Source organism: Boleophthalmus pectinirostris, unplaced genomic scaffold (genome assembly GCF_026225935.1).
Source record: "Boleophthalmus pectinirostris isolate CB_2022bp ecotype Guang Dong unplaced genomic scaffold, ASM2622593v1 HiC_scaffold_2, whole genome shotgun sequence".
Classification (NCBI taxonomy): domain Eukaryota; kingdom Metazoa; phylum Chordata; class Actinopteri; order Gobiiformes; family Gobiidae; genus Boleophthalmus; species Boleophthalmus pectinirostris.
The window spans coordinates 41,564,237-41,585,205 of record NW_026571152.1 but is presented as its reverse complement, the minus strand read 5'-3'; the positions used below and the strand labels follow the sequence as shown (position 1 = coordinate 41,585,205).

General features: G+C 39.1%; 1 protein-coding gene across 1 annotated transcript; it reads left to right on the top strand.

Moving 5' to 3' along the window:
* Nucleotides 1–6,264: 6,264 nt before the first annotated feature.
* fbxl22 (F-box and leucine-rich repeat protein 22) lies at nucleotides 6,265–20,475 on the top strand. The gene is made up of 2 exons (XM_020928203.2): nucleotides 6,265–6,602; nucleotides 19,946–20,475. The coding sequence occupies exons 1-2, from the start codon at nucleotides 6,265–6,267 to the stop codon at nucleotides 20,292–20,294; spliced, it is 687 nt and encodes a 228-aa protein (XP_020783862.2). The 3' UTR covers nucleotides 20,295–20,475.
* Nucleotides 20,476–20,969: the final 494 nt, after the last annotated feature.

Below are 20,969 nucleotides of genomic sequence, written 5' to 3'. Positions count from 1 at the left end.
GTGAAAACCGTCGTCGCTCGTGACTCGGCCGCACATGTGGACCGACTCGCTTCATGATTTCTGAAGGAGCTCGTGAGGTTTTGTAACAGCCCCAGAGCCGGAGGACGGAGGAGAGTTATTACACGGGTTTTCAGATGGGTTTTCAGATGGTTTCACAGCTCTGTTGTTGCTGAATAAAGGACTATTTCTGCAGATTTTTCTTATCAGCTCCTCCTCCTCGAGCCGCGGAGAGTCTGACGGCTAAAAGAGAAACAGCGGTTGTTTTTTTTAGAGCTGTGATGTGACGGCTGCAGATAGTGTTGGGAAGATTACTTTTAAAATGTAATCCCCTACAGATTACAGATTACACACACCAAAATGTAGTTTGTAACAGAATCCATTAAATTACTTAAAGTGAGTAATGTAATCTGAATACTTTGGATTACTTGATTTGCTGTAGAGAAACAAAGACGAGGAAATCGTAACATAAGATGTTTTGTCTGATAAAAGAAAATAAAAAGTCCAGACTTTACTGAACCAAATAAAAAATATTATTGATAGAAGAAGAGACACGTCCACACAGCAGAATTTAGTCCTGGTTTAGACCTGGTTTTAGACCTGTTTTAGACCTGGTTTAGATCTAGTTTAGACCTGGTTTTAGTCCTGGTTTAGACCTGTTTTAGACCTGGTTTAGTCCTGGTTTTAGATCTAGTTTAGACCTGGTTTTAGTCCTGGTTTTAGACCTGGTTTAGATCTAGTTTAGACCTGGTTTTAGTCCTGGTTTAGTCCTGTTTTAGTCCTGGTTTAGACCTGGTTTTAGACCTGGTTTTAGTTTAGACTGGCTGGTTTAGTCGTTCATGTTTTACCTGGTTTTGTCGTTCCTGTTTTTTTTGTCCTGGTTTGATCTCGTTCACACTGGGTTTAGTTTCTGGAAATGAGTGGAATTACCAAAAAAAAAAAAAAAAAGGGGGATATCGCCCAAAATGTAAAAACAGGAAAATCCCGCCGTGTAATCCATTTATTTCAACAAAGTAACTGTAATCCAATTCCCACTCACTGAAACAGTAACTGTAACTGAATACAGTTACTCATAATTTGTACTCTGATTACTCTGGCACATGTAATCTGTTACTCTCCAACACTGGCTGCAGATAAGAGCGTCAGACCAGAGCACGTGGACTCGTTTAAAGCTTTAATGTCGACATAGTGAGATAAAGTCCAGAGATGGAGAGTAGAAACAGTATTATACTCAAGTAAAAATACTGCTACTCTAAAATAATTGGGTTTAAAGGTTCTGTATTATGAAAAAATACTCTTGTGCACTTTAACCCTCCTGCACTCTGAGGTACACTTTTGTACATCTCAGCTTTTCTTTTTTGTATAACTTTGTTTATTTATTTTATTTATTTATTTACTGAATAGGGACAGTGCATATTAAAGGTTGTATAGAAGATTTTCCAAGGAAAGAGAAATGCAGCGACTGTTTGTCCTTTTTCAAATGTTGTGCTTTGCTGCTTTTCCCCTTCTCCTCTTGTTTCCGCGACGTCAAACACGGACTTCCATTCGCAGTGAACTGGTCGTGAATTCTTGTCCGCCGTTACAACAAACTTTGTGCAAACTGAGAGGAAGCTACACTTCGAAAAAGACCCCAAGAACCGCTGTATTGGTCGAGTAAATGTCATCAGTGCGTGAGAGGCGAACGTAAACCTCTTAATCCCAGCGCGCCGGCGAGTCAGTGACGCTAGAAACGTAGGGAGTTTGATTAACAACCTAACAGCCAATAGAAAATGAGGTAGCTTGTTTTCTAGTGGCTGATGTTTATCTGGCCTCAACACGTCCACAGTTGATGGATTTTCATTCTTTTTTTTTTTTGGTCATCATAATTACAAGGCTGCTGCATCTCTCTAATGGTATTTTAAACTTTCACTGACAATTTGAAACAAATAAAAAAAATCCTCCATACAACCTTTAATGATCATCTACAACACTGCAGTGTAAAGGTGACAGATTATAGCAAGACTGCTCATTTCCATCACCTCAGCAGGTATCACCACAAACTTAACAGAAAAAACAAAAACAAGTGACAGTTATACATTAAAAGTGTCCACAAGTCTGGTTTTTCTTTAGCCACTCTTTTAAGTAGGACTTGAAAGTGGCAAGAGTTGGAGTTTCTCTTATTGATAGTGACAGACTGTTCCAAAATGTTGTGCCTCTGACTGAAACACATTTTGTCCAAATGTGGAGCGTCTGTGTGGAGCTCACAGTTCCCCTGAGCCATGGCCCTGGTTCCCATTCCACTGACGGTCTTTACTTTATTAAAATCCAGTAATGGAGGGGGACAAGTCCATGCAAAACTTAAAACATAAAACATCCATATTTAAAATCAACAAAATTATTAAATTTAAGGCAAGGCAAGTTTATTTGTACAGCACAATTCGTACACAAAATAATTCAAAGTGCTTTACAGAATAAGAAATACATTAAAATCATAATAAAAACAAATCAAAACATAAATAATCATGAAGATTAAAATAAAAAAAGAGAGACATAAATTGGAGAGAAGAGTGCGGAATGAAAACCTTTCAGTTATTTGCACAGTTAAACAGAAATGTTTTGAGTCTGGATTTAAACAGCGTCACAGAAGAGTCTGTCTCACATGTTCAGACTGTTCCAGGTTTTAGCTGCATGAACCTGAAACTCTGACTCCCCTTGTTTAGTCGTGACTCTGGGCACCAGCAGGAGTTGGTCCCTGAGCTCCTCAGAGTGTGAGATGTTCATATGACACTAACATGTCACAGATGGACTTTGGTGCTCGGACATGGAGACACTTGTACAAACAGAGCTGCTTTAAAGTCTCTGAGCCACAGGAGCCAGAGCAGAGACCTGAGACCAGGACTTATGTGCTCGTACTTCCTAGTTCGAGTCAGGACCCGAGCTGCAGCGTTCTGGATGTTCTGGATGTTCTGGATGTTCTGGATGTTCTGGATGTTCTGGATGTTCTGCAGCGTCTCACAGCTCGTTTGGAGAGACCAGTGAGCAGAACATTACAGTATCTAACCTACTGGAGACAAACGCATATTAAGCAGATTATATTTATCTAAAATAGTGCAGTGCTGAAATGAGAGTGGTTTCTTGTCCAATATTTTTATGGCTTTTTAAAAAAAGTGATTCAGGTTGTTTGAGTTTTGTGCCAGCAGCAAGTGACCATCTGGTTCTGCAGTCGTCTATATGAGACAGAATCATCGAGTGTAAAAACATTTGTGCCGCATATAAATTCATAAAAGAGTTTACTTGTCTAAAATTCACTAAGCATCACTTAGGTGATGTTGCACCAAATAGCAACCAAAATTGTGTATTTTGAGATGTATTTTTTCATGTCTGTGTTTTTTTTTTTTCTATAATCAAAATACTCAAACCTGTGGGCCTTAGGTATGTTTTTGTCCCATTGACTTCCATTCAAAATGTCTTTTTTATTGGCATAACTTTGTCCGTGTATTTTTACTTTTTGATGTATTTTTCATTCTTTGGCGTTGAAAACTGCTCAAATTTTTTTAGTTTTAGTGTCTTTTTAATTAAATTTTTTGTTATTTTTCTTGTAACCGTGTATCTGCCATTATAACGTTCCATCAACATAAAGACATTTGTACACATGAGTCACACTGAATATTTGAGGTTAAAATGACATGTGACGTGTTCTAGAGGAACCCCAGACTCTGATAATCCAATCAATCAATCAATCAACAACTTTATTAATCCCAAAGGGCAAGTCAGTTCGCACATCTCTGGTTGTGCACAATCTATAAATAATAAAAGAAAAAGAAAAACAGACGTCATACATTCAAACCTCAGAGCACCAGGGACACAATAGCAAATTTACTTTCCATTTAAATCCTGACAAAAATGGCATTTAATGTGTTAAAATTCCAAAATATTCTATATTATTTGGTGTGTGTATGATTAGGGCAGAAGTAAATGAAGACACTGATATAAAAAAGTTGGACAAAAATCTGTACTGAATAAAAATATTGTGGTATTATTTTCCAGTTTACTTTTTTGTCACGAAGGAGCACAGGTGTGATTATTTTAAAGAGGAGCAGGAGGGTTAAAAAGTGTTATAATAATGTTATCTTCTTGAAAACAGACCTGGAGTTGTGTTTTGTTTCATTCACATGTTTGAGTAACACTTTATTTTTAGTCTGTCTACGTCTCCAAACCTTAAAATGCTCTGTTCCACATTGTGATGTCATGTAGTGGTAAAATGATCTGACAATAGAACAAAACTTTTTGTACTTAAAATATGGAAATACATCTGGTTACACTTTAAATAAGAAAAACAACGACTCTTTGCACTTAAACTGAGAAAAAAAGACACTTTGTACTTAAAATGTGAAAAACAATGATTTAAAATAAGAAAAACAATGACTCTTTTGCACTAAAAGTAAGAAAAACAATTACTTAAAATAAGAAAAACGACGACTCTCTGCACTTAAAATAAGAAAAAACAACGACTTTTTGCACTTAAAAAAAGAAAAAACGACTCTTTGCACTTAAACTAGGAAAAACAACGACTCTTTGCACTAGAAATAAGAAAAAACAATGACTCTTTGAACTTAAACTGAGAAAGAAAAGACTCTTTGTACTTAAAATGTGAAAAACAATGATTTAAAATAAGAAAAACAATGACTCTTTGCACGAAAGGTAAGAAAAACAATGACTTAAAATAAGAAAATGACGACTCTTTGCACTTAAAAAATTGAAAAAACAACCCTCTGCACTTCAATTAAGAAAAAAAATGACTCTTTGTACTTAAAACAAGAAAAACAATTACTTAAAATAAGAAAAACAATGACTCTTTGCACTTAAACTGAGAAAAAAAAAAGGACTCTTTGTACTTAAAATGCAACAAACAATGACTTAAAATAAGAAAAACAATGACTCTTTGCACTAAAAGTAAGAAAAAATGACTTTTTGCACTTAAACTAGGAAAAACAATGACTGCACTTAAAATACGAAAAAAACAACAACTCTCTGCACTTACAATAAGAAAAAATAAGGACTCTTTGTACTTAAAATACGAAAAAACAACGACTCTCTGCACTTAAAATAAGAAAAACAATGACTCTTTGCACTTAAACTGAGAAAAAAAAAGACTCTTTGTACTTAAAATAAGAAAAACAATGACTTAAAATAAGAAACAACAACAACTCTTTGCACTTACAATAAGAAACAAAATCAAATGTTGCTCGAATTAAGAAAAACAAACTTATTCCATTGGTCAGTAATTTTACTTGTCAAGTTGAATCGACTCAAATAAAGTAAAATATTCTTAATTGAAGTCATTTTAATTTACTTAGATATTATTTTTTGCGGTTTATAACATGACTTAAAGCTCACAAGAGTCAATTTTGTGTAAAAGAAACAAACAGAAATGACTCATTACTGCGATAAGTTTGTATCGTTTTCGTTTAGACCCACAGGTGTTACAGCCATGTGTCGGTCCCGGACACCGCGAGCACCTGTCACCCAGCGCCTGTCGCACCCTGACAGATGGAGAAGCAGGGGACACGCACGCGCCTCCGTCTTGGGACAGTTGTGTTCCTGAAATAGCCCCGGAGCGCGGCCTTATATGAGCAGACCTGAGGAGGCATCGAGTGTCCACACACACACGACACAACACAACACAACACCGGCAGGAGCAGCAGCAGCAGCAGGAGCAGCAGGAGCAGGAGCAGCAGGAGCAGAGGAGCAGGAGCAGGAGGAGCAGGAGCAGAGAGCAGCAGAGGAGCAGGAGCAGAGAGCAGAGCAGCAGAGGAGCAGAGAGCAGAGCAGAGCAGGAGCAGGAGCAGAGGAGCAGGAGCAGAGCAGAGCAGGAGCAGGAGCAGAGGAGCAGGAGCAGAGGAGCAGGAGCAGCAGGAGCAGAGGAGCAGCAGGAGCAGAGGAGCAGCAGAGGAGCAGAGCAGAGGAGCAGGAGCAGGAGCAGAGGAGCAGCAGGAGCAGCAGAGCAGAGCAGGAGCAGGAGCAGAGAGAGCAGGAGCAGAGCAGAGGAGCAGGAGCAGCAGAGAGCAGAGCAGGAGCAGAGAGCAGGAGCAGGAGCAGAGCAGCAGGAGCAGGAGCAGAGGAGCAGGAGCAGGAGCAGAGCAGGAGCAGGAGCAGAGCAGAGCAGGAGCAGAGGAGCAGGAGCAGGTCACGTTCACAGGAGCAGCAGGAGCAGCAGGAGCAGGAGCAGGTCACGTTCACAGGAGCAGCTCTGAACTCTGACACGGAGCTGCTCTGTCACGGCTCAACATGCTCCTCACCCAACTCAACCACCAGTGCCTCCTCCACCTCTTCTCCTTCCTGGACAAAGACGGCCGCCTGCGCCTCTCCCAGACCTGCCGGCGTCTCAGGGAGGTCTTTCTGGATCCGTGTCTGTGGACCAGGCTTCACTTCAGCTCTCCCAGTCAGCTCAGGCAGGACAACTTCGTCCTGGGCGCGTCGCTGAGGTCCCTGAGGATCAGCTGGTTCTCGAGCAGAGTGCAGCAGATCTGTAACATCGAGGACTGGCTCAAGACGTCGTTTCAGAAGAGCATCTGCGGCCGACACGAGGGGCTGGTCAGCGACTTCCTCGGGAGGGTCTGCCACACGTGAGTTTCGCTTTGATCTGAGCGGACAGAGCAGTGCCTCCAGTTAGCATCACACCCCAAGAGAATATTGACGACGTTACACCGCAAAAACAAAAACTGTGGGGTAAAAAGAGTTGTTTTTAACACAAAAAGTGTTATTTTAACTATGTGAAAGTTAAATGGAGGTTTGAGTTGGGGTTCTTTGCCAGAGTTGATATGGCTGGAGTTAATTCAACTTCCTCTAGTTTTAATTCAACTTCACTTGGTGTTAAATCAATTTCTCCAAGTGTTAATTCAACTTTCACAAGTGTTAATTCAACTTTTACTAGTGTTAATTCAACTTCCTCTAGTGTTAATTCAACTTCTTAATGTTAATTCAACTTCCCTTAGTGTTAATTCAACTTTTCTTAGTGTTAATTCAACTTCCCTTAGTGTTAATTCAACTTTCTTTAGTGTTAATTCAACTTCCACTAGTGTTAATTCAACTTTCTTTAGTGTTAATTCAACTTCCACTAGTGTTAATTCAACTTTCTTCAGTGTTAATTCAACTTCCACTAGTGTTAATTCAACTTCCCTTAGTGTCAATTCAACTTTCTTTAGTGTTAATTCAACTTCTCTTAGTGTTAATTCAACTTCCCTTAGTGTTAATTCAACTTTCTTTAGTGTTAATTCAACTTCTCTTAGTGTTAATTTAACTTCCCTTAGTGTTAATTCAACTTTCTTTAGTGTTAATTCAACTTCTCTTAGTGTTAATTCAACTTCCCTCTTTCTTTAGTGTTAATTCAACTTCCACTAGTGTTAATTCAACTTTCTTTAGTGTTAATTCAACTTCTCTTAGTGTTAATTCAACTTCCCTTAGTGTTAATTCAACTTTCTTTAGTGTTAATTCAACTTCCTCTAGTGTTAATTCAACTTCCACTAGTGTTAATTCAACTTCCTCTAGTGTTAATTCAACTTCCACTAGTGTTAATTCAACTTTCACTAGTGTTAATTCAACTTTCTTTAGTGTTAATTCAACTTCTCTTAGTGTTAATTCAACTTCCTTAGTGTTAATTCAACTTCTTTTAGTGTTAATTCAACTTCTCTAGTGTTAATTCAACTTCCTCTAGTGTTAATTCAACTTCCTCTAGTGTTAATTCAACTTCTTTAGTGTTAATTTCAACTTCTAGTGTTAATTCTTAGTGTTAATTCAACTTCTCTTAGTGTTAATTCAACTTCCCTTAGTGTTAATTCAACTTTCTTTAGTGTTTAATTCAACTTCTTAGTGTTAATTCTTCCTCTAGTGTTAATTCAACTTTCTTTAGTGTTAATTCAACTTCTCTTAGTGTTAATTCAACTTCCCTTAGTGTTAATTCAACTTTCTTTAGTGTTAATTCAACTTCCACTAGTGTTAATTCAACTTTCTTTAGTGTTAATTCAACTTCTCTTAGTGTTTAATTCAACTTCCCTTAGTGTTAATTCAACTTCCTTTAGTGTTAATTCAACTTCAGTGTTAATTCAACTTCCACTAGTGTTAATTCAACTTCCTCTAGTGTTAATTCAACTTCCACTAGTGTTAATTCAACTTTCACTAGTGTTAATTCAACTTTCTTTAGTGTTAATTCAACTTCTCTTAGTGTTAATTCAACTTCCTCTAGTGTTAATTCAACTTCCCTTAGTGTTAATTCAGCTTTCTCTAGTGTTAATTCAACTTTCTTTAGTGTTAATTCAACTTCTCTTAGTGTTAATTCAACTTCCTCTAGTGTTAATTCAACTTTCTTTAGTGTTAATTCAACTTCTCTTAGTGTTAATTCAACTTCCTCTAGTGTTAATTCAACTTCTTTAGTGTTAATTCAACTTCTTAGTGTTAATTCAACTTCTCTTAGTGTTAATTCAATTCTCACTAGTGTTAATTCAAATTCCCTTAGTGTTATTTCAACTTCCTGTAGTGTTAATTCAAATTCCTCTAGTTTTAATTCAACTTGTCTTAGTGTTAATTCAATTCATTTTAAAGTTCAACAAAGTTTATTTAGGGATATTTTTTGTATAAATAAGTATATTTAATTTATTTATTTTTAATACAGAGTTTGTAGAACAGCCGGATATATAGTTTATTTAGTTTATTTTGGAAATGTTTATGTTTTTCTGCCTTAATTCCACTATTGGGCCAGTTACTTTAAAACTGTAATATGTTGTTTTTTTTTTTTTTTTACAGTTTTTTGTCATTTCAAAGTCATTAGTTACTTTACAATATTACTGTGTTTAAAATATAAAATATTACACGAAATATTACAGAACTTTAAATTTACTCTCAACAAAATAACTGTGTGAAGATGAAGAACTTTTGCACCGAATATGGACTGAACCAGGACTGAACCAGGACTGAACCAGGTCTAAACCAGGACTAAACCAGGACTAAACCAGAACTAAACCAAGAACTAAACCAGGTCTAAACCAGGTCTAAACCAGGTCTAAACCAGGTCTAAATCAGGACTAATCCAGGTCAAAACCAGAACTAAACCAGAACTAAACTAGGTCTAAACCAGGACTAAACCAGGTCTAAACCAGGACTGAACCAGGTCTAAACCAGGACTAAACCAAGAACTAAACCAGGACTAAAACCAGGACTAAAACGGGTCTAAAAGTGCTTTAACTGCTATTTCCAATTTGAAAGTTTAGTGTAAATTATCAGTAACAAAGTGTTTTTTTGTATTTTTTTAAGAGAGAAATGCTGAATGAAAGCATCGTGTAACTAAAAAATAATCCTCTGAATAATCATGATTTCAATATTGACCAAAAATAATCGTGATAATGATTTTTTTCCCCATAACTGAGCATCTCTAATCCCAAACATCCCAACCCAGGAGTGTGTCAAAGATCAATATTTGAAAAAGCACTGGTGTAGAGAAGCAGAAATCACTTGTTGAAACGTCTTCCCGTGTTTGTTTTTGATCCGAGTTTGTGCAGGGCTCGGTTCTGTCCTGGTTCCAGCAGAAAAGGTCAGATGTTGTTGAGGGTCAGTGAACCTCACACTCCACTTAACTGCATTAGTGAAGCTGCATTACTCCCATTAAAACTCACCGGTGTCTGTTACTCTGCTCAAAAACTCCTCATGTCTGTGTTTCCTCACAAACACAAACTTTAAAGGTTGTATGGAGGATTTTTTTTTTGTTTTTTTTGTTTCAAATTGTCAATGATAGATTATAGAGATGCAGTAGCCTTGTAATTATGATGACCAAAAAAAAGAGAATAAAAATTCATCAACTCTGGACGTGGTGGGGCTAAACATTTGCCAATAGATAACGACACTGCCTCGTTATCTGTGAGCTGACAGGCTGTCAATCAAACTCCCTACGTTTCTAGTGTAACTGACTTGTCTGCGCTGCCGGTACGTGGTTTACGTACGACTGTCACAGTCCACAGACGCAAGACGCACAGACGCTGTTCCACCAACACAACAGTTCTTAGCGGCTTTTTTTGACCTATATCTTCCTCGCAGTTCGCACAAAGTTTGTTGCAATGGCGACAAGAATCCAGGAGCAGTTCGCCGCAAAAGAAAGTCCGTTTTTGAGGTCGCTGAAAGAAGAAGACAAGGGGAAAAGCAGCGAAGCCAAACTAAGGTGATTCTTGAAGATTCATTCCAGCGATGGCGCGACTGAAGCAGACGAAGGGTCTAAAGACTGACGCACTGGTCCACAAATTACTCCTGGACAGGAAACTTCTGCTTATTATGAAAACGTACTTTATTTCCAAGAGCTAGACAAACGTTTTTCAGGACACGAAAGCGATATCCTATGTCTGAAAACGTAATTTTCAAGGCAAAGAAAGAGTCCGCTTGCTGCTGCGTGTTGTAGCTAGTTCATTCGCACTGAATCTCCGCGCAACCTTCTCTGCACCCCTTTCCTGCTCCTCTCCCCGCTGCCCGATCCGCTCTTCCCCCTGCTCCTCACTTCTCCGGGCACGGAATCTCCGCGCACCGCCCTCCCCTCTCCTCTCTCCTCTCTCCTCTCCCTCTCTCCCTGCTCCTCACTTCTCGTCCGCGAACGAAATGTCCGCACACCCGCTCCTCACTTCTCCGTCTTGTCTAACCAACACTGTAGTTAGTTGTTTACAAGTCATGTGCAGCGGCTGTAAACAAACCTGTTTCTGGCGTAAGGAGGAGGAGGGAGGAGGCGTTTCTACGTAGGAGCTGTAGGGGAGGGGGGGTGGTTTCACACATGCGCAACATTTGAAAAAGGACAAACAGTCGCTGGATTTCTCGTTCCTTGGAAAATCCTCTATACAACCTTTAAAGTCGCATTCTGTAACTTTTCTGATGGAGGAAACGTCACTGCTCTGCCTGGAATGTTCCACAGTGTGACATTAAACAGCTCTACTTTACGTTTATTCAATTACAGGTGCAGGTTTATGGTTTTATTCCAACTTTAAACAAACCAAATACACAAAAATGTCGAGAAAATTAAAGAAATCAATTAAAATCTGCAAATTTGTTGATCAAAATCACTAAATTTCATCCTTTAATTCTTCTAAAAATCTCTACAAAATATTCTTAAAGTGCATTTTTAAAGAGGTACTTTAATACTTTTTCTTAAGTTGATTTTTTATGTGATATTTTTAATTTACTTACTTTTTTACCTTTAAATCTGTACTTTTACTTAAACTTGCACTGTGTAACTTTTTGTTTGGGGCTCTACTTTACGTTTATTCAGTTACAGACAGTTTTAAAGCTCAAAAATACCTCGAAAAACCGACATTCTGACTGTGAGTGGCTCGCCTCTCCACAGATCTGACCTGTAACTTGGCCTGGTTTGGTCTCTGTGAAGATAGAAAGGTTTAATGCCACACTGTGGAACATTCCAGACAAAACACCACTACTACTACCACAACTACTACTACTACTACTACTACTACCACTGCTACTATTACTTCTACTACTACTATTACTGTTACTGTTACTACTACTACTACTACTACTACTACTGTTACTACTACTACTACTACTACTTACTACTACTACTACTACTACTACTACTACTACTTACTACTACTACTACTACTACTACTACTGTTACTACTGTTACTACTACTACTACTACTACTACTACTACTACTACTACTACTACTACTACTACTACTACTACTACTACTACTACTACTACTACTACTACTACTACTACTACTACTACTACTACTACTACTACTACTACTACTACTACTACTACTACTACTACTACTACTACTGTTACTACTTACTACTACTACTACTACTACTACTACTACTACTACTACTACTACTACTGTTACTACTACTACTACTACTACTACTACTACTACTACTACTACTACTACTACTACTACGTTACTACTACTACTACTACTACTACTACTACTACTACTACTACTACTACTACTACTACTACTACTACTACTGTTTACTACTACTACTACTACTACTACTACTACTACTACTAGTTACTACTACTACTACTACTACTACTACTACTACTACTACTACTACTACTACTACTACTACTACTACTACTACTACTACTACTACTACTACTGCTACTACTACTATACTACTAGTACTACTACTACTACTACTACTACTACTACTACTACTACTACTACTACTACTACTACTACTACTACTACTACTACTACTACTACTACTACTACTACTACTACGTACTACTACTACTACTACTACTACTACTACTACTACTACTACTACTACTACTACTACTACTACTACTACTACTACTACTACTAGTACTACTTACTACTACTACTGTACTACTACTACTACTACTACTACTACTACTACTACTACTACTACTACTACTACTACTACTACTACTACTACTACTACTACTACTACTACTACTACTACTACTACTACTACTACTACTACTACTACTACTACTACTACTACTACTACTACTACTACTACTACTACTACTACTACTACTACTACTACTACTACTACTACTACTACTACTACTACTACTACTACTACTACTACTACTACTACTACTACTACTACTACTACTACTACTACTACTACTACTACTACTACTACTACTACTACTACTACTACTACTACTACTACTACTACTACTACTACTACTACTACTACTACTACTACTACTACTACTACTACTACTACTACTACTACTACTACTACTACTACTACTACTACTACTACTACTACTACTACTACTACTACTACTACTACTACTACTACTACTACTACTACTACTACTACTACTACTACTACTAGCTACTACTTACTGGACTACTCCAAGACGCTTTACTCACGCTCACTCCACTTTCACACTAGACAATGTGGGTGAAGTGTCTTGCCTAAGGACACAACGACAGTTTTTACGACTGGTGTCCCACTGTGGCTCCTGATTTTCCCAGTGTCTCCATCCAAGTCCTGCCCAGGTCCGGCAGGTCCGGCAGGTCCGGCAGGCCCGGCAGGTCCGGCCTCTGAGCGTCTGAGATGTGACGGGATCAGGTTTTGGGTCAGGACACTTCAGCAGCTTAAAGGTTCCATATTGTTGATCTATGTTATATTTGTGTTATCTGTGTTTCCTCATCACGAGCTGGACACAACTCCAGGTCTGTTTTTGTGGAGGTAACAACATTGTTCTACATGCGTCTCTATGGGCGGCATGTTCAGCAGTTACCATGGTGACACAGTGCACACATGTTTGAGTAACGCTTTATTATTGAGCCCAGTTTATGGTTGTGCGTCAAATTATCTGTGTCAGGTTGAAGCTCCTCCGCAGAGCGTCTGTGTCGACCAACTCAGAAATGTTGTAACTACACATCAAACCGACGCAGACAATACACGCATCAAGAATCTCGGACTTCAGGTCATTGCGTAATTCATACTGGGAAGGATTTTCCGAAAAAGTCAACATCAAACCACCATGTTTGTTTTCCCAACAAAGCGCTAACAAAGCAAAATCCCGATCCCTCGTTCAACCTCGGTTACAAATTTAAAAAGTCAACGCCAAAGCGAAAGGCACCAACTGTTCACCAAGAAACACCTTCCACTAGTGATGGGCTTTCGATGAAATTTTCTTAATCGATCGTCGGAAGAATTAACGATCAATTATCGATTAATTATTAACGTTTTTATATTAAAATGATCATCATTATTATTACTATCTGCACTACTAATCTGCATAAATAAATTCAACTTTACGACATATAAACCGTAACGACTCTAGATCCACATCAGCTGTTTGACATTATAATGTGTTTAATTCAGTTTTGTTCAAATCTCACAGAAACAAAACTTAAAACCACATCACTAATTTACATAAACTAAGTGAAGATAAAACTCCAGCTCTTGTGTCGCTGATGTGGTTCAACTTCTGTCGGATTAAAAGACATGACTCAGGTGAATACAGGTCAGTGTGACCAGATTTGTGTTTGTCAAAACCAGGACAGCGTACGGGGGGAGGGGGGGGGGGCCTCGTCATCCACATTGAGCGACTCTCACCTGGAAAAACTTTTTCCCACTGGACACAGAAACATATGTGCTGCTTTATACACTGTGCACATGGACTCACACTTGTCCCAACGCAACGGAAAGTGTGGAATTTCTTGTACAAATCATGGTTAAATCCACATTTGTGCTTCGGTTCGTTACAGACTGACCCACTGTTTGTGTCTCGCTCCTTCTGATGCAGAGACACATGTACACACCTGTTTGGTCACGACACACAGCAACATACATTCGGTTTGTCGATTAAAATTAACGTAATCGATGAAATTCTTAATGATCAATTATCGATTAATCGATTAATCATGCCCATCCCTACCTTCCACTGCAAAGAGACCAAGACGTGATGTTGCTGTAAAACCACAAGAACAAGAAAGTGCAGCTCAGTCTGTTTGTCTTCTGCTTCTCTCCATTAACAAACGGGATTTTGTTTTGTTGTCGCTCCACATACAAAATGTTCTCTGTAAACTCTTAGTCAGACAAATGTTTCCTTTTTGGTTCTTCCTGTGGATCAATCCTGCCCATCACCTTCACCTTTCACTATTTTTCAATTCCGTTGGAAAGAGAAACAGTTTGAACAGAGGTTTGAGTCACACACATCTGATTCACTTTTGCATTTATGAAGTTCACAAACAAATTTCTCGAGTCGTTTTCCGCTGTTAGGATCCAACAACCACACGATTAACGATGTCCGAATCCCAAAACTAAAATATGACAATATCAGAACCAGAAACAAAAGTGATATGGTTCAAAAGACTTGAAAAGATCGACTTTGACAATAGACACATCCCACTGGGAAAACAAACATGGAGGTTTGACGCTCACTTTTTCAGAAAATCCTTCCCAGTATGAATTGCGCGACGACCTGAAGTCCGAGATTCTTGACGCGTGTATAAGGCCTGTGATTGATCCTCTCTACACACATTTCCGATACTCCGCTTTATTTGCTTCATCTGCTTCATTTTGTTTACACGACCACCAGTTTTAAACCCTCGCCTCCTCGTGTTGTGGTGGTAAATGTGCAGGTTTGTGCGTTAAACATGTGAATGAAACGAAAACACAACTCCAGGTCTGTGTTTGTGACGAGGAAACATTATAAAATTGACCAGAAAACAGCGTAACATGGGCCCTTTAATAACTGATCATCTCATCTCTTCAACAGGAACATTCAGACGTCTTCTGTTCAGTTCTTGTTCATTTTACTGTAGTGTCTGTAAAACGAGCTCGCGCCATGAATCATTAAACAAACAGAAATCTGACCCTGAGCTCAGACGATCACTGAATTATAAACGAACAAATGAATGAGCAGAGTTGGGAAGGCGACTTTTAAAATGTAATCCCCTACAGATTACAGATTACAGATTACATACTCCAAAATGTAGTTTGTAACAGAATCCATTAAATGATTTAAAGTGAGTAATGTAATCTGAATACTTTGGATTACTTGATTTGGTTTACTTTGACCTGGTTTAGACCTGGTTTAGTCCTGGTTTAGTCCTGGATTTAGTCCTGGTTTAGACCTGGTTTAGACCTGGTTTAGTCCTGGTTTAGACCTGGTTTAGTCCTGGTTTAGTCCTGGTTTAGACCTGGTTTTAGTCCTGGTTTAGTCCTATTTTAGTCCTGGTTTTAGTCCTGGTTTAGACCTGGTTTAGACCTGGTTTTAGTCCTGGTTTAGACCTGGTTTTAGACCTGGTTTAGACCTGGTTTAGTCCTGGTTTTAGTCCTGGTTTAGACCTGGTTTTAGTCCTGGTTTAGACCTGGTTTTAGACCTGGTTTTAGACCTGGTTTTAGTCCTGGTTTAGACCTGGTTTAGACCTGGTTTAGACCTGGTTTAGACCTGGTTTAGACCTGGTTTAGACCTGGTTTAGTCCTGGTTTTAGTCCTGGTTTAGACCTGGTTTTAGACCTGTTTTAGACCTGGTTTTGTCCTGGTTTAGACCTGGTTTTAGACCTGGTTTAGACCTGGTTTTAGACCTGGTTTAGTCCTGGTTTAGTCCTGGTTTTAGTCCTGGTTTAGACCTGGTTTTAGACCTGTTTTAGACCTGGTTTTGTCCTGGTTTAGATCCTGGTTTAGTCCTGGTTTAGTCCTATTTTAGTCCTGGCTTTAGTCCTGGTTTAGACCTGGTTTTAGTCCTGGTTTAGACCTGGTTTAGTCCTGGTTTAGTCCTGGTTTAGTGTTTTTTTTTTACAGAAAAAAAAGAAAAAAAAAAAAGAAAACAGCCTGAAATGTGAAAACAGGAAAATCCCTCTGTGTAATCCATTTATTTCAACAAAGTAACTGTAATCCAATTACCACTCACTGAAACAGTAACTGTAACTGAATACAGTTACTTATTATTTGTACTCTGATTACATAACTCCGGTACATGTAATCTGTTACTCCACGACACCGGAGACGATGCATCACGGACAGAACACGAACTCCAGGTCAGGACACGACGCTGTGGAACCATCTGTGCTTTGGCCTGAGCCAGTGAGTCTGGAAGATATTCAGGAACATGGAGCCAAGAGACGAAAAAACACAAGAACATGTTTAAAGATCGACTCTCGTGAGGTTTAAATCATGTTCTAATATTATTTTCTCGTCAAAAGCAGAGCTGGAGTTGTGTTTTGTTTCATTCACACGTTTGAGTGACACTTTATTATCATTATTTATTGTCTGTCTGCATCTACAAAAGTCCAAAAAATCTGAAAATGTGAGTGGAGCAGCAGGAGGAGAAGGATGTGACAAACAAATGTAATGATGAAGACGTTTAGAAATCTATAAAAAACTATTTATTCATTATTTGTGTCCTTTTTTCTGCAATCATTAAAATAAAATTGTAATCGGAAAACAAAATCAAATTACATTTAAAATTTTCCCCAATAAATACCCAATCCCGATCTTATTTATTATTTATTAATATTTAGGTCTAAACCAGGACTAAACAAGGACTGAACCAGAACTAAACCAGGTCTAAACCAGGACTAAACAAGGACTGAACCAGAACTAAACCAGGTCTAAACCAGGACTAAACCAGGTCTAAACCAGAACCGAACCAGGACTAAACCAGGTCTAAACCAGGTCTAAACCAGAACCGAAACCAAGGACTGAACCAGGACTAAACCAGGAATAAACCAGGACTAAACCAGGACTAAACCAGGTAAACTAAACCAGGACTAAAACCAGGACTAAACCAGGTCTAAACCAGGTCTAAACCAGGACTCTAAACCAGGACTAAACCAGGTCTAAACCAGGTCTAAACCAGGAACCAGGACTAAACCAGGACTAAACCAGGACTAACAAGGAAACTAAACCAGGTCTAAACCAGGACTCTAAACCAGGACTAAACCAGGACTAAACCAGGGACTAAACCAGGACAGGAAACCAAGGACTAAACCAGGACTAAACCAGGTCTAAACCAGGACCAGGACTAAACCAGGTCTAAACCAGGACTAAACCAGGACTAAACCAGGACTAAACCAGGATGAAATTAAATTTTTTACAATAATTTATTTTTTTTTTTTTTTATCGGATAACAAAATTATATATATATATATTGGGAATATTATTATTATTATTATTATATTATTATTATTATTTATTGATTTATTGATTTTTTTGTGTGCCTTTGTTATCACCCACAGTTCTGGTTCTGGTTGTTGTTCTAGTGGTTCTAGTGGTTCTAGTGGTTCTTGTGGTTCTTGTGGTTCTAGTGGTTCTTGTGTTCTTGTTCTTGTGTTCTTGTGGTTCTAGTGGTTCTTGTTTCTTGTGGTTCTAGTGTTCTTGTTCTTGTTCTAGTGGTTCTAGTGGTTCTTGTTCTAGTGTTCTTGTTCTAGTGGTTCTTGTTCTAGTGGTTCTAGTGGTTCTTGTGGTTCTTGTTCTAGTGGTTCTAGTGGTTCTAGTGGTTCTAGTGGTTCTTGTTCTGTTCTAGTGGTTCTAGTGGTTCTTGTGGTTCTAGTGGTTCTTGTTCTAGTGGTTCTAGTGGTTCTTGTGGTTCTAGTGTTCTTGTGGTTCTTGTTCTAGTGGTTCTTGTGGTTCTAGTGGTTCTTGTTCTAGTGGTTCTTGTGGTTCTTGTGGTTCTAGTGGTTCTTTCTAGTGGTTCTAGTGGTTCTTGTTCTAGTGGTTCTAGTGGTTCTTGTGGTTCTAGTGGTTCTAGTGGTTCTTGTTCTAGTGTTCTTGGTTGTTGTTCTTGTGGTTCTAGTGGTTCTAGTGGTTCTTGTGGTTCTAGTGGTTCTTGTGGTTCTAGTGGTTCTTGTGGTTCTTGTGGTTGTTGTTCTAGTGGTTCTAGTGGTTCTTGTTCTTGTGGTTCTAGTGGTTCTAGTGGTTCTTGTGTTCTAGTGTTCTGTTTCTTGTGGTTCTGTGGTTCTAGTGGTTCTAGTGGTTCTTGTTCTTGTTTGTTCTTGTGGTTCTAGTGGTTCTTGTTCTTGTTCTTGTTCTGTTCTTGTGTTCTAGTGGTTCTTGTTCTTGTTCTTGTGTTCTAGTGGTTCTTGTGGTTTGTTTCTAGTGGTTCTAGTGGTTCTTGTGGTTCTAGTGGTTCTTGTGTCTAGTGGTTCTTGTTCTTGTGTTCTAGTGGTTGTTTGTTCTTGTGGTTCTAGTGTTCTAGTGGTTCTAGTGGTTCTTGTTCTTGTTCTAGTGGTTCTGTTCTAGTGGTTCTAGTGGTTCTTGTGGTTCTTGTTCTAGTGGTTCTAGTGGTTCTTGTGGTTCTAGTGGTTCTTGTTCTTGTTCTTGTTCTTGTGGTTCTAGTGGTTCTAGTGGTTCTAGTGTTCTGTGTGTTCTAGTGTTCTAGTTCTAGTGGTTCTTGTGGTTCTTGTGGTTGTGTTCTAGTGGTTCTAGTGGTTCTTAGTGGTTCTTGTGTTCTTGTGTTCTGTGTGTTCTTGTGGTTCTTGTGTTCTAGTGGTTCTAGTGGTTCTTGTGGTTCTAGTTTCTGTGGTTCTAGTGGTTCTAGTGGTTCTTGTTCTGTGTTGTGTTCTTGTTCTTGTTCTAGTGGTTCTAGTGGTTCTTGTTCTGTGTTCTAGTGGTTCTTGTTCTTGTGTGTTCTTGTGGTTCTAGTGGTTCTAGTGTTCTTGTGTCTCTAGTGTTCTTGTGGTTCTAGTGGTTCTAGTGGTTGTGCTTCTAGTTCTAGTGTTCTAGTGGTTCTAGTGGTTCTTGTGGTTCTTGTGGTTCTAGTGGTTCTTGTGGGTTCTTAGTGGTTCTTGTGGTTCTTGTAGTGGTTCTTGTTTCTTGTTGTTCTAGTGTTTCTAGTGTTCTAGTGGTTCTTGTGGTTCTAGTGGTTCTTGTGGTTCTAGTGGTTTCTTGTTCTCTTGTGTGGTTCTAGTGGTTCTTGTTCTAGTGGTTCTAGTGGTTCTAGTGGTTCTAGTGGTTCTAGTTCTAGTGGTTCTTGTGTGGTTCTAGTGGTTCTAGTGGTTCTAGTGGTTCTTGTGGTTCTAGTGGTTCTTAGTGGTTCTTGTGTGTCTCTAGTGGTTCTTGTTCTTGTGGTTCTAGTGGTTCTTGTGGTTCTTGTGGTTCTAGTGGTTCTTGTGGTTCTTGTGGTTCTTGGTTCTTGTTCTAGTGGTTCTAGTGGTTCTTGTGGTTCTTGTGGTTCTAGTGGTTCTTGTGTTCTTGTGGTTCTAGTGGTTCTTGTGGTTCTAGTGGTTCTTCTAGTGGTTCTAGTGGTTCTAGTGGTTCTTGTTCTTGTGGTTCTAGTGGTTCTTGTTCTTGTTCTTGTTGTTGTTGTTGTTCTAGTGGTTCTAGTGGTTCTTGTTCTTGTGGTTCTTGTGTTCTAGTGGTTCTTGTTCTTGTTGTGGTTCTAGTGGTTCTTGTGGTTCTTGTTCTTGTGGTTGTTGTTCTTGTGTCCGTCTTTGCCCTGGTACATTCCTCTGACAGTTCCTCCTCTGACCTGCAGGTGTCCTCACCTCCTGGAGCTGAGCCTGTCGGGCTGCGCTCACGTCTCAGACCAGGACGTGCTCTCCGTCCTTCAGAGCTGCTCCAGACTGAGACGCCTTCACCTGGAGAACTGTGTGAGGATCACGGACGCCGCCCTGGACGGTCTGCTGAGCTTCGGGAGCAGCCTGGAGGAGGTCAGGGTGGACTTCTGCAGGAACATCTCCCAGAGCGGCCTCCAGCGAGTGAGGCAGAGCCGACCCGAACTCCGTCTGAGCGCGGAGAGGAGCGCGGGAATGATCCCAGACTCTGTCCCGGATGAGCGGGAGGGCATCCGGAGGACTCTGCAGAAGGTCCTCATGTTCTCCTGAAACACACCGCAGAACCGACTCTGACTCCAACTCCAACAACCACCTGACCACACGACATCTGATCAGATCATCATCAGAGTAATTCAAACATAATAAGAGCAGATTTGAGGTTTTGGTTGAATTCCGTTGAAAGATTCCAGGCCTCATCGAGTTCCACAGAAACAGTTATGAAAGACCAAAAACCGACAAAAATACATATAATTTAAATGAAATGATTTATTTTGCACTAAACTGTGATTCTCTTCTTCCACTGCGCTGCTGCGTTTGACCTGAACTCGTGACCTTTTTTACTCTTTTTCTATTAAAGTTCTCATCATGTGGTGAAACATGAGGCCTATTTATTGAACGGTTCTTTATTACATTTTATACTTGTTCTCTGTGTTACCGGCCTATTATATTTAGTTAATGACGTCTTAATAAAACATTCATTTGTATAAATAATAAAGCAGTGAATTAACTCAATGAACAAAAAATGACTTGGAGCTTTTAGTCCTGTTTTAAAGCTTAAAAATACCTCGAATAAAAGAGATTCTGACAGTGAGCGGGGTCGCCTCTCCACAGATCTGACCTGTGACTTGGTCTGGTTTGGTCTCCATGAAGATAGAAAGGTTTAAAGGCATACTGTGAAACAATCCAGACAAAGCGATAACATCTCCATGGAGAAAAGCAAAATTT

Bases quoted from the DNA above. Each gene is read 5' to 3' on its own strand.
- fbxl22 (XM_020928203.2), top strand. From the start codon at position 6,265: ATGCTCCTCACCCAACTCAACCACCAGTGCCTCCTCCACCTCTTCTCC. The intron at 6,603-19,945 runs GTGAGTTTCGCT...TCTGACCTGCAG, and splicing joins CTCGGGAGGGTCTGCCACAC to GTGTCCTCACCTCCTGGAGC.